This window comes from Ranitomeya imitator, chromosome 4 (assembly GCF_032444005.1).
Source record: "Ranitomeya imitator isolate aRanImi1 chromosome 4, aRanImi1.pri, whole genome shotgun sequence".
NCBI classification, from domain to species: domain Eukaryota; kingdom Metazoa; phylum Chordata; class Amphibia; order Anura; family Dendrobatidae; genus Ranitomeya; species Ranitomeya imitator.
Window position 1 is genome coordinate 209,406,271 of NC_091285.1, and position 14,821 is coordinate 209,421,091.

At 42.7% G+C, this 14,821-nt stretch overlaps 1 protein-coding gene across 1 annotated transcript in view; it reads right to left on the reverse strand.

Moving 5' to 3' along the window:
* The window catches only part of PLXNC1 (plexin C1), a 374,777-nt gene that overhangs the window by 232,227 nt on the left and 127,729 nt on the right, over positions 1 to 14,821 (reverse strand). Inside the window, exons 6-9 of the mRNA XM_069764349.1 lie at positions 12,802 to 12,967; positions 11,879 to 11,966; positions 11,631 to 11,730; positions 6,531 to 6,581 (exon numbers count right to left, since the gene is read on the reverse strand). Coding sequence (XP_069620450.1) covers positions 6,531 to 6,581; positions 11,631 to 11,730; positions 11,879 to 11,966; positions 12,802 to 12,967 — 405 coding nt within the window. The remainder of the gene's footprint in view (positions 1 to 6,530; positions 6,582 to 11,630; positions 11,731 to 11,878; positions 11,967 to 12,801; positions 12,968 to 14,821) is intronic.

Sequence of the window (14,821 nt, forward strand, 5' to 3'; positions counted from 1 at the left end):
CCTGCTCAAACACACACTTCTCCAATTTGGCATAGAGGGATTTTGCCCGTAGGAGGTCAAAGACTTTTGGTGTTAAAAGCCGTCTTCCATTCGTCCCCCTCACGGATGCGAATCAGGTTGTAAGCACCACGCAGATCTAATTTTGTAAATACCCTTGCTCCTCGAAGCCTATCGAATAGCTCAGATATCAGAGGCAGAGGGTATTTGTTCTTAACGGTGATTGCGTTAAGACCCCTGTAATCTATGCATGGGCGTAGTTCTCCGTTCTTCTTCTGCATGAAGAAGAACCCCGCCCCTACAGGTGACACTGACTTCCTAATGAATCCTCTAGCCAGATTCTCCTGAATGTATTGGGTCATCGCCTCATTCTCCGGGAGAGATAGGGGATAGACTCGACCCCGGGGAGGCTCTGCACCAGGCAAGAGGTAATTATATCAGAAAAAGAGCACCAGGCAGTCATGAAGTCCAAATAACAATAATTTTATTAGATCACAACATAATTAAAAACCAGACAAAAGATACATGACAGGGCTAAAAAGATGACACTAGAGGGTCACCCGCAGCATGCAGAGCCCAAGGCAGGGTGTCAGCCTAGCAAGAAAAAGATGCTAACATGCAGAGAACAGCACTTAGTATTAGTACATATAGTAAAATGGCCACATGAGCCATGCACGTTACCTGATGCAGTTGGTCAGTATCGTAGGGACACCCGACCACCCCTACGATACTGACCAACTGCATCAGGTAACCTGCATGGCTCATTGGAGCCTAGGGATTTCTTGTCATTATATAGCGTTTATGGACTATGGCCAAGTTATCTTTTATTTACATGTGGCCATTTTACTATATGTACTAATACTAAGTACTGTTCCCTGCATGTTAGCATATTTTTCTTGCTAGGCTGACACCCTGCCTTGGGCTCTGCATGCTGCCGGTGACCCCCTAGTGTCATCTTTTTAGCCCTGTCATGTATCTTTTGTCTGGTTTTTAATAATGTTGTGATCTAATAAAATTATTGTTATTTGGACTTCATAACTGCCTGGTGCTCTTGTTCTGATATATTTAGTCTATATTGCAGTTGTCCATGTGTCCAGGCATAGGTGGTGGTATATTGGACAGGAATATAGCAGTGTGTGGTTCTATATACACACACGTTCAGTTTACACATAATTGGTCTCCACCACTGATAATGCTCTTCGGGATCTTCTTAAATAACCAGGCAAGAGGTCAATAGGACAGTCATAGGGGCGGTGGGGTGGAAGGGTCTCCACAGCCTTCTTGGAGAACATGTCCGCATAGGGCCAATAGTGCTTGGGGAGAAAAGAAAGATCTGCGGGTACTTCAGTAGTAGCAACCTGAATGCACTCGCTCAGACATCTACTCTCACAAGATTCACTCCATCCCAGAATTCTCCCAGAGGACCATTCTATATGAGGAGAGTGGTAGTATAGCCATGGTATCCCTAACAGAACCTCATCAATTCCTTCAGGAATGACTAGCAGGGAGATAATCTCCTGATGGGATGGAGACATGGATAAAGTTAATGGGATGGTCTGGTGTGTTATTAGTGAGGGCAGAGTCGACCCATTCACCACTCATACAGTCACCGGCTTGGCGAGCATCACCAGGGGTATTGTGTGTCGTTGGGCAAAGGCAGAGAACATAAAATTCCACTACGCCCCGGAATCCACACACAACTTGACTGTAAGAGTGGACGGGCCAAAGGTGATTGTCCCTTTGAAGGACAGTTTGGAGAAAAACGTTGCCGTGTCTAGTGTACCTCCTCCTACATCCACTAGACGCTGACGTTTTCCTGACCGCTGGGAACATCTGGAGACAAGATGTCCTGACCACCGGCAGACATGACAGACCTTGAGTGCACGAGCGATCTGAGACTTAGATCCCGCTCGTGACACCTCCATGGCCTCATGTGGCTCGGACGCCTGGACCTGAGATTCCAGAGGTATGGCTAAGGTGGGAGCCAGACGAAACCTCTACCTACACTGGGCTTGTTCCAGCCTTTGCTCGTTAAAACGTAGGTCGATGCGAGTTAATACAGCTATTAACTCCTCCAGTGTGATGGGAATCTCCCTAGTGGCCAAAGCGTCCTTCACATGGTCAGCCAGCCCCCTCCAAAATACAGGGATGAGGGCTTTATCTGGCCACTCCAGTTCAGATGCTAAAGTCCGGAAGTGGAAAGAAAAATGGCTGACCAAGGATGAGCCCTGTGTCAGTGCCAGCAGTTGGAGTGCCGTATCACGGGTGACTTGAGGTCCCAAAGAGATCTGTTTGCGAGTGCTCAGGAACCGCAGAGCACTCTGCACCACATGATCGTCACGCTCCCACAGTGGTGTAGCCCACTCCAACGCCCTGTCCGACAAGAGAGAGATTATGAATCCCACTTTAGCCCGCTCTGAGTGGAAACGTGCAGCCAGAAGCACAAGGTGTATCACACACTGGTTCACGAATCCCCTGCATGACTTGCTATCGCCAGAGTACTTATCTGGCAGCAGGAGGTGGGATAAGGTCAGAACAGGGGGTGGCAGTGGACAAACTAGCTGCAGCCATGCTAGCAGCCTGAACAACTACTGCGGTAACATCCACAGCCGAGGTTGTGTGCTCGAGAGCCGCCAACTTGCCCTCCAGCTGCTGGATGTACCGCTGCAGTCACTGTTCATCCGCTATTACTAACCAGACCCTGGCACTAGTATAATGTTAGGGCTAGCAGAGTGCAGCAAATAATTATAAGGATGGTATAAGGTGCGTTCGCAGCCCAGGGTCCACCGTGCAGAGATGGAACCTGCTGCTGAGTAATGACAGACTATATAGTGGTATAATGTGGATACACACACACGGGTTAGCTTCACCCGGTATGAAGGAAGCAAACCCTGTTGCGTCAGAGGGCTGCGGTACCACACAAAGAGCGCAAGCAAAGAGTCACAGAACTCTGTCCCAAGACTCAGGGAAAGAGTTCCTCTAGACTTTTTGCACTCAACACCGCTACTGGGGTGTCAGAGATTATCAGAATTAATAATTTATTGCACAAGAGTGCGTGCAGTGCCGCTCTGGTGGATGCCACTAACCACCCAGACGTGGGTCAGGAAAGCGCTCTATTAGCGCATGGCGCCACACTGGCGGTCACTGCTATCAGACGCTGTATCGTGTGCTAGCTGTGCGGGATAGCACTGTCAAGTGCTAGGTAGCTTCCACCATTCGTGAACAGTCAACAACAGTAGGAATGTGAATGATTTGGAGCTTTCATCCATCGACAGGCATACATCCACACACAATAATAAGTTTATACTAGCGCATGGCCGTGCGGCCATGCGAACCTTTTATAGCGCGAGCTTTCCAGGACCTTCCTAGTGGTCCAATAGGAGCTGCTACAGGACCTGAGCATGTGACCCCCGACCTTCAATGAGAGGTCGTCCCTTGGGCATGCTCAGAAGAAGAAAAGCAGGACTTAGTCCCAGGGACGCCTGCTCGCCGCTGATCAGTACTGGTTACAATGGCTGAGCCTGGAAGGACAGCAGTAACCAGCTGCACAGTATCAGCTTGAGCCAGACGCTGGGACCAACGTCTCTGCTGAGCAGGCTCCACTGTGGCTGGAGGAGAATGGGAGACCACAGCGGAGATGGTTCGAGATTACCCCTGTGCAGCGGTGGGAACTTAACACCTATCTAGTGTGAATAGTGGCAGAGAGTCACTGGGTCCCAACCGGACACCCAGCTTTGGAGGAACTATAAATGAACTGCCAGCTCAGTGAAAAGGGGGCCACACCCTATTTGTACTGAATACAAAAATACTGTAGAAAAACACAAAACTGAGCCACAGTATGACTTAAAAACATGCATGATGTAAAGGCATGTTCACACTGGCCATGGAAACAAACAAAACCAAAGAGAAAAACAATATGTGCATATACGCTAACGTAAATAAATAAGTAAAAATGCAAGTGCATTAAATAATTAACATAGAGTACTTAGTAAATACTGTTTGATCAAAAAAAGCATAAAGCTGTTCCACCGCAGAAAGGTGTACCCAATTGGGTCAGTAACTACACTCTCTAATGTTAAAACCTACCTAGTGTGAATAGTGGCAGAGAGTCACAGGGTCCCAACTCGACACCCAGCTTTGGAGGAACTATATATCAAAAACAGTTAATGCACTTGCTTTTCTACTTATTTATTTTTATTAGGGTATATGCACATATTGTTTTTTCTTTTGGTTTTGTTTGTAGACTGATGGAAGCAGTAGTCCCATCAGCCAATGCCAGTGACCGGAAATAAAGTTTTTACCTACAATCACAGCTGCAGGCTCAAGCTGTCATTTTACAGCATGGGAACCACTGATCTCTGACCAGCGGTAATGATTTTACCATGGATCAGAATCAATGTTTGCCGTGCTGTCATGCACATGACAGCATGGCAAACACTGGATGTTCGGGTCCCCATTCAAGTGAATGGGGTCTGGATTCGGGTGCTGGTACTGTTCTGGTACCCAGATCCAAACTTTTTGGGGGGCTGAACCCACTGGACCAGAACATCAAGGGGTCAACCCATCTCTACCCACTACCTAACAATTTTAACTATGTTTTTGAGGCCCTCCTTTATGTCTTATACAGTGTCTATCAGAGTCCATCTTTCTTCTAATTTTTGGCAGACTTTGAATTGGCCTCATAGTCTGTGTGAGTTTCAGAGTCTCTCCTTTACAATTTAAACAGGATTTATCTGACTATGTCACACACCACATGCCTAGATAAGATAGTAAAATGTTAAAATTACATTTACCAGTGACTACCGGTTTTAGTAGTTTTATTACCCCCTCTACCATGTCATCTACTTTAGTCATGGGCGAAGGCGAAATATGGTGAGAGAAGGCCTGGCTACTAAGGGGTGGAGGAGGCAGGTTTTATTGGATTTATTTTATAATTCTTCCTAACATTTTTTCCTGTAAAATCCATTTTTTCTTCGGTTTTGTATTCTTTATTGTCGGTCCGTAAAAGTTGCGTAATACTCTGACAACATTGTTCCCAGCAGCGACCTGAGAGTCAGAGATGCATCCAGTCATCTTCCCCTTGCTGTTCCCTTTCCGTTTGAGCACTATTTCTATCCATTTCAGGGATCTTCCTGCTCCCCCAGCCCATCGAGTAGGGTCTTCAGGAAAAATGCTTGACTTTCCCATTGACTTCCATTATTATAGTTATTCGAGGCAAGCCTGTCCGAGCGTCCGACCTGCTGGATTAGAGTACCGAGCACACAAGCATTGTTGTGCTCTATCATCACTATTCTTAACTAGCTGAAGAGCCCGGCGTTGCCCGGGTATAGTAGCTAACTGTGGTCAGTTATAAGAAATTATAATGATTATCCTCCATCCCATAGTCCCGTGCCTATATACTCATCTATATATATATAATTGTCTAAGGGTTTTTCCGTCTGTCTGTCTGTCTGTCTTTCTGTCTGTCTTTCTGTCTGTCTATCTTTCTGTCTGTCTGTCCTGGAAATCCCGCGTCTCTGATTGGTCGAAGCCGCCAGGCCTCGACCAATCAGCGACGAGCACAGTATCAACGTAGAAATCCCGCGTCTCTGATTGGTCGAGGCCGCCAGGCCTCGACCAATCAGCAACGGGCACAGCGACGATGATGTCATAAAGGATGTAGAAATCCCACGTTTCTGATTCAGCGATGGGCACAGTATCGACGTAGATGTCATAATGGTTGCCATGGCGACGATGATGTCATAAAGGTTGCCTCGACCAATCAGCGACGGGCACAGTCTGCCGCGAATTCTGGAATCATCATTGTCCATATACTACGGGGACATGCATATTCTAGAATACCCGATGCGTTAGAATCGGGCCACAATCTAGTCATACATAATCTCCATCCCATAGTCCTGTGCCAATATACCCATCATACACATCCTTCATTCCATAGTCCCGTGCCCATATACCCATCACACACATCCTCCATCCCATAGTTCCATGACCATATACCCATTATGACATCATCTTCGCCATGGCAAATTATTATGACATCATCGGCACCACGGCAACCATTATGACATAACCGTCACCATTGCAACCTATTATGACATCATTGTCGCCGTGGCAACCTTTATGATATCATCATCGCCATGGCAACCATTATGACATCATCGTCGATACACACACACATACACTCGTTTATATTTTTATATATATATATATCATATATATACATATATATCATATATATATATATATATATATATATATATATATATATGTCCATTTAATAGTTTATCTTAATCAACAACTTCTATGAATCGCATTGGTTATTGGCCAAGCTTTTTCAGTAAAATATTATCACTTTGTCGCTTTCTTTTTTGTTCAGTAGGAACAATTTTGACTGATCTAAATTAATATCAATAAAATAACAGATCTAAATCACATTTCAAAAATTCGGCTTTATTTCGTAACCTCGTGTACCTAAAATCAGTGAAAAACCCATCTGATTGTTTAAACTGCGAATCTATGAATTGTTTCCTTACATTGGGTGAAAATATCTGTGTTGCCTTTTCTTCAATCACTCTGCATTTATCCTGTGAAGAGAAAGTGCTTAGTAAGATGACATTCTGATCTTTTTCAATACACTGTAGTTAAATTATTGAAAATAACCTATAATTAGCCCTCTAAGCTAAGCCCTCATGCCAATCAGGCATGAATTAAGAGAAATTTTTTTTTGTTGTTGTTGTTTTTTAAATAATTCCTCTTTTGATCATACTGCAAGGTACAAAGCTTACTAATCATTTGGACAAAAATCAAGAATGAAGGCAGGAACCAGTGGTGTAATGAGAAGTTCATGGGCAGGGGCATATTGATCACTATATTAGACGGCGCCAATGCCAGAGACATTTTCAGTTGAATGTGACTTCTGGATAGCATTTTGAGCCAACATATTTTATAGACATATTGGAAAACCATAATAAATCATATAAGTAATACATGTCTATAGATCATAATTTTGTTAAGACATCAGCTGCATTCACTGTAAATTGTATAATGATAGTAATGACAGTCATAAAAAATCTGAGAAAGCTTCTCTAGTCTCCCCAAAATTATGGGCACATCAATTTTTTCTTTACGGACATGGGGAAAAAGTGCCCTACTTTTACTGACTGTCCGGGAACTTCTGGCAAACCTACCTGCTCCCCTCTAGGTTGTATCCTTCTTTGGCATACACAAAGCACGTGAAGCTGGGATTTGTGTACCAGACTTCACTGCAAATGCCAGGGAGAAAGAACTAAGGGTACTTTCACACTGGCGTTTCTTTTAATACATCGCAATGCGTAGTTTAGGGGAAAAAACGCATCCTGCAAAGTTGTTTGCAGGATGCGTTTTTGCCCCATAGACTAACATTACCGGCGCATTGCGACGTATTGGCACACGTCGCAACCGTCGTGCGACGGTTGCGCCGTGTTGTGGCGGACCGCCGGGAGCAAAAAACGTTAAACGTAACATTTTTTGCTCCAGACGGACCGCTTTTTCCGACCGCGCATGCGCGGCCGGAACTCCGCCCCCACCTCCCCACACCTCACAATGGGGCAGCAGATGCGCCAGAGAATGCATCCGCTGCACCCGTTGTGCGGCGCTAACAACGCCAGCGTCGGAATCTCGGCCCGACGCAATGCAACGGGCCGAATTCCAACGCTAGTGTGAAAGTAGCCTTAGACATTTGTAGTGTAACAATGATGAAATCGCTTGTGTGGTTGATGTTAATTACAGGGGAGGTATAATTAAAAAGTCAAGGTATGGCTAGTTTGGGGGAAACCAGCACCCCACCGAATTAGTCTTGTTTAACCCCTTTCTGACCTCGGACGGGATAGTACGTCCGAGGTCAGAAGCCCCTCTTTGATGCGGGCTTCGGCGGTGAACCCGCATCAAAGCCGGGACATGTCAGCCGGGACATGCCCGCACCTATTAACTAGTTAAATGCCGCTGTCAAACGCAGACAGCGGCATTTAACTACCGCATCCGGCCGGGCGGCCGGAAATGACGGCATCGCCGACCCCGTCACATGATCGGAGGTCGGCGATGCTTGTACTTTGTAACCATAGAGGTCCTTAAGACCTCTATGGTTACTGATTGCCGGTAGCTGTGAGCGCCACCCTGTGGCCGGCACTCACAGCACACCTGATTTTCTGATACATAGCAGCGAACATCAGATCGCTGCTATGTAGCAGAGGCAATCGTGCTGTGCCTGCTTCTAGCCTCCCATGGAGGCTATTGAAGCATGGCAAAAGTAAAAAAAAAAAGTTAAAAAAATGTGAAAAAAAATAAAAAAATATAAAAGTTTAAATCACCCCCCTTTTGCCCCAATCAAAATAAATCAATAAAAAAAAAATCAAATCTACATATATTTGGTATCACCGCGTTCAGAATCGCCCGATCTATCAATTAAAAAAAGCATTAACCTGATCGCTAAACGGCGTAGCGAGAAAATAATTCGAAATGCCAGAATTACGCTTTTTTGGTCGCTGCGACATTGCATTAAAATGCAGTAACGGGCGATCAAAAGAACGTATCTGCACCAAAATGCTATCATTAAAAATGTCATCTTGGCACGCAAAAAATAAGGCCTCAACCGACCCCAGATCATGGAAAATGGAGACGCTACGAGTATCGGAAAATGGCGCAATTTTTTTTTTTTTTTTTTTTTTCTTTTTTAGCAAAGTTTGGATTTTTTTTTCACCACTTAGATAAAAAATAACCTAGTCATGTTAGGTGTCTATGAACTCGTACTGACCTGGAGAATCATATTGTCAGGTCAGTTTTAGCATTTAGTGAACCTAGCAAAAAAGCCAAACAAAAAACAAGTGTGGGACTGCACTTTTTTTGCAATTTCACCACACTTGGAATTTTTTTCCCATTTTCTAGTACACGACATGCTAAAACCAATGATGTCGTTCAAAAGTACAACTCGTCCCACAAAAAATAAGCCCTCACATGGCCAAATTGACGGAAAAATAAAAAAGTTATGGCTCTGGGAAGGAGGGGAGTGAAAAACGAACACGGAAAAACGAAAAATCCCAAGGTCATGAAGGGGTTAATTTTCAGGGAAGTAAGCATTACAAGTTGTTTTTTAAACATTAAGAACAAATACAGTGGATTGAGAAAGTATGCCTTTTGCCATTTTTTATGTTTTGCTTCCTCTTAACCTGCAATTTCACTGACTTTTTGGGGGATGGCATCAGTACATATAAAAAACATGCCTACAACTGTGAACATTTGATTTTCATTTTATTGTCAGTACTTTGTAGAGCCTCCTTTTGCAGCAATTACAGCTGCAAGGTGATTTGGATAAAGGTACCGTCACATTAAGCGACGCTGCAGCGATCTAGACAACTATGCCGATCGCTGCAGCATCGCTGTTTGGTCGCTGGAGAGCTGTCACACAGACAGCTCTCCAGCGACCAACGATCCCGAAGTCCCCGGGTAACCAGGGTAAACATCGGGTTATTAAGCGCAGGGCCGCGCTTAGTAACCCGATGTTTACCCTGGTTACCATTGTAAAAGTAAAAAAAAAACACTACATACTTACATTCCTGTCGCGTCCCCCAGCGTCAGCTTCCCTGCACTGTGTAAGCGCGCTGGCCGGAAAGCAGAGCGGTGACGTCACCGCTGTGCTCTGCTTTACGGCCGGCCGGCGCTGACACTGGGGGACGCAGGGAAGCTGACGCTGAGGAACGTGACAGGAATGTAAGTATGTAGTGTTTTTTTTTTACTTTTACAATGGTAACTAGGGTAAACATCGGGTTACTAAGCGCGGCCCTGCACTTAGTAACCCGATATTTACCCTGGTTACCAGTGAAGACATCGCTGAATCGGCGTCACACACGCCAATTCAGCGATGTCAGTGGGTGATCCAGCGACGAAATAAAGTCCTGGACTTTCCCCAGCGACCAACGATCTCCCAGCAGGGGCCTGATCGTTGGTCGCTGTCACGCATAACAATTTCGTTAACGATATCGTTGCTACGTCACAAAAAGCAACGATATCGTTAACGATATCATTATGTGTGATGGTACCTTTGGTCTCTATGAGCTTTCCATATATTACCATTGGATTTTTGCCAATTCCTCAAGGCAAAACTGCCCCAGCTTTTTTAACTTAGAAGGTTTCCTCTTGTGAACAGCAATTGTCAAGTCAAATTCTCAATTGGATAATGGTATGGGCTTTGTCTAGGCCACTCCAAAGCATTTACACTTTTCCCCTTAAACCACTCAAGTGTTGATTTAGCAGTATGCTTTGGGTCATTGTCTTGGAAGGTGAACCTTCGTCTCAGTCTCAAATCACTGACGGACTGAAACAGGTTTTGCTCGAGAATAATCCTGTATTTCGCACCATCCATCCTCTTCTCGAGTTGGACCATTTCCTCAGTCCTTGCATGCGAAAAACATCCCAACAGCATGATGCTGCCACCACAATATTTCACTGTGGGGATTATGTCCTTGTTGGGATGAGCTGTGTTGGTTTGGAGCCAGACATAACATTTACTTTGGTGGCCAAAAAGTTTAATTTTGGTCTTAACTGACCAAAGTGCCTTCCTCCATACATTTTTAAAGTCTCCCACAGGTCTGTTGGCAAACTCAAAATGAGCCTTACAATTTTTGTGTGAAAGTAAAGGCTTTTTCTGTCTACTCTTCCACAAAGGCCACCTCTGTGGAATGTATGGCTTATTGTGGTCATATGGACAAATACTCCAATATCTGCTTGGGAACTCTGTAGCTCATTTAGGGTTACCTTTGGACTGTGTACTGCCTCTCTTATTGACAGCCTCCCAGCCTGCCCAGGCTGAGAGTTTTGGTGGATGGCCCTCTCTTGGCAAGTGTGTTGTGGTACCATGTTTTTTTTTTCCATTTGATGATATTTGATTTGATGGTTCTCTGGGGGATCATCAGAGATTGGGATATTTTTTTTATTACCCAACCTTGACTTGTACTTCTCAACAACTTTATCCCTGACTTGTTTGGAGATCTCCTTGGTCTTCATGGTGTTGTACGGTTAGTGGTGCCTCTTGCTTAATGGTGTTGCAGCCTGTGTGGCCTTTGAGAAAAGGTGTTTATATACTGACAGACCATGTGATATTTAGATTGCACATAGGTGGACTTCTTTTCGTATGACTCATGAAGGTAATTGCTTGAACCAGAAATTTTTAGGGGCTTCATAGCAAAAGGGGTGAATATATATGCACATGTCAATTTTTAAATGTTTGATCCTATAAATTTAATTTATGCCTATATTTTTCTCACTTCACTTCACCAACTTAGACTATTTAGTGGTGATGCATCACACACAAATCAGATTACAAGAATATTTAAACACTGATTGTAATGTAACAAAATAGGTAAAAAGGTAAAGGAGGTAAATACTTCTGCAAGTCACTGTATAGGACACATATATGTGTTTTCCTTTATTTAAATATAGGCATAATTATAAATAAGGTGATGGGATAGGAGGTGTAGGGGAATTGACAGGCTACTTTTAAGTTAAAGGTGCTTGTTTAATTGAAGACTTTGTACAACGAATGTCATTTGTTATTGATATTTTTCCAACAGGACTAGTTCATTTGTTAATGTCACAACACTTACCTCATCTGCATAGTCTTCATTTCCACATTGAATCATTGGGGATGTACAGCTAGATGTAGTTTTGCACCACACGCAACCACTTGATATGCAATCAAGGCATCTGATGGAGGCAAACTCAGATTAATAATATATCTCGGTAGATTTAATTTACATTTGGAACTTTACATTTACATTTTAAAATAATAAGCACTGGATATGACAAATTTCAGATTTATTAAAACACAATACCCACACTAATAGTCATATACCTAAATTCTGAATACTGTGAGCACTTCTGAAATTGGAATTGTTCCAAGAGAGCCAGATTTTTACTTTGTGCTTCAGCAGTTAATGTGGCTGAAATAAAAAATATATATGATGATTAAATTGTGTATCACTTTATTGTATTTATGTATTATATCTACAGTATGTCTGCATATTTATATTTTGTACTGTTCATTAGCACAAACTAGGGCAACCACTTAAAATATTCTTCGTAACATTGGAAATGTCTATTATAGACAACTGTTCTAAATCAGAATGTTAACAGACCCTCAAGGTTCATTGACACATTGTCTATCTCCGATAAACTTAATTTCTCCCAATATTAACCATCCTAAGTCATCTATAAGGACATGGAAGTTATAGAAAGCTGAATAAAATGATATCTTGATATCTGTGATGCAATATTTTTTAAATATCTAAGTTAGCTGTTCAGATGGGCCGGACACTGATCTCCCTGAGAATCTGCCCTGCATTACCAGTGTGAGACAAGTAAATAATACAGAACAGTAAAACTGAACTTTGTCTCCTTACAAAATACATTTGCTGCAGCTCTCACAACTCTGCTGTATTACAACCCTGTCTCCCTGTGAAATGGAAGCTGAAGCTAAGAGGAACCTGCAGATGTGTTAGTTATCATCACACACAGCCCTGCAGAGAGTTCAGGAAAGCAGAAAGCAGTCATTACATGTCACTTTGGTAACGCTCCCTATTATTTAAAATGAGCTTTGGTGGGAGTCCTGTCCTGAACAACTCATTTACATTTAAGAAATATCTGGATATCTCTGGAATAACACATCAGATCACAGAAATACTGCTATGCTGAAATATTCCCAAATAAGCAGATAGGCAAATAGGCTTATATAGAAAGTAGTAGAGCGGCGGTTAGTACAGAGAGACCTTGATATACCTGTGACGGAAGCCTGGTCTGCAGAAAACTGGCAGGAGCAGTTCAAGGATGGAGAATCATTATTGCCTGTGCAAAGAGTTTCTCTTTTGCCTTTATTTATAATTTTACAATTCCAGGGAGCATTTTCATCAAACAGCAAAGGGTTTTTTTCAATGCTTATTGAAATCTAGAATAATAAAATGTGATAAGAATACATGCTATTACAAACACAAAATGCTCAATTTTCAGTGGCTTGTGAAAGTATTAACCCCTTAGTGACAGAGCCAATTTGGTACTTAATGACCGAGCCAATTTTTGCAATTCTGACCACTGTCACTTTATGAGGTTATAACTCTGGAACGCTTCAACGGATCCCGCTGATTCTGAGATTGTTTTTTCGTGACATATTGTACTTCATATTAGTGGTAACATTTCTTCAATATTACTTGCGATTATTTATGAAAAAAACGGAAATATGGCGAAAATTTTTAAAATTTTGCAATTTTCAAACTTTGTATTTTTATGCCCTTAAATCAGAGAGATATGTCATGAAAAATAGTAAATAAATAACATTTCCCACATGTCTACTTTACATCAGCACAATTTTGGAAACAAAAATTTTTTTTGTTAGGGAGTTATAAGGGTTAAAAGTTGACCAGCAATTTCTCATTTTTACAACACCATTTTTTTTAGGGACCACATTACATTTGAAGTCATTTTGAGGGGTCTATATGATAGAAAATAATGAAGTGTGACACCATTCTAAAAACTACACCCCTCAAGGTTCTCAAAACCACATTCAAGAAGTTTATTAACCCTTTACGTGCTTCACAGGAACTGAAACAATGTGGAAGGAAAAAATGAACATTTAACTTTTTTTTGCAAACATATTAATTCAGAACCATTTTTTTTATTTTCACAAGTGTAAAAACAGAAATGTAACCATAAATTTTGTTATGCAATTTCTCCTGAATACGCCAATACCCAATATGTGGGGGTAAACCACTTTTTGGGCGCACCGCAGAACTTAGAAGTGAAGGAGCGCCGTTTGACTTTTTCAATGCAGAATTGCCTGGAATTGAGATCGGACGCCATGTCACGTTTAGAGAGCCCCTGATGTGCCTAAACAGTGGAAACTCCCCACAAGTGACACCATTTTGGAAACTAGACCCCTTAAGGAACTTATCTAGATGTTTGGTGAGCACTTTGAACCCCCAAGTGCTTCACAGAAGTTTATAACGTAGAGCCGTGAAAATAAAAAAATCGCTTTTGTTTACACAAAAATGATCTTTTCGCCCACAAATTCTTATTTTCTCAAGGGTAACAGGAGAAATTAGACCACAAAAGTTGTTGTGCGATTTCTCCTGAGTACGTTGATACCCAATATGTGGGGGTAAACCACTGTTTGGGCGCACCGCAGAGCTTGGAAGAGAAAGAGTGCCGTTTTACTTTTTTAATGTAGAATTGGCTGGAATTGAGATCGGACGCCATGTCGCGTTTAGAGAGCCCCTGCTGTGCCTTAACAGTGGAAACCCCCCACAAGTGACACCATTTTGGAAACTAGACCCCTTAAGGAACTTATCTAGATGTGTGGTGAGCACTTTGAACCCCCATGTGCTTCACAGAAGTTTATAACGTAGAGCCGTGAAAAAAAAAAAAATCGCATTTTTTCTACAAAAATGATCTTTTTGCCCACAAATTTTTATTTTCACAAGGGTAACAGGAGAAATTAGACCACAAAAGTTGTTGTGCAATTTCTCCTGAGTACGTTGATACCCAATATGTGGGGGTAAACCACTGTTTGGGCGCACCACAGAGCTTGGAAGAGAAAGAGTGCCGTTTTACTTTTTCAATGTAGAATTGGCTGGAATTGAGATCGGACGCCATGTCGCGTTTGGAGAGCCCCTGATGTGCCTAAACAGTAGAAATCCCCCACAAGTGACCCAATTTTGGAAACTAGACCCCCCATGGAACTTATCTAGATGTGTAGGGAGAACTTTGAATGCCCAAGTGCTTCACAGAAGTTTATAATGCAGAGTCG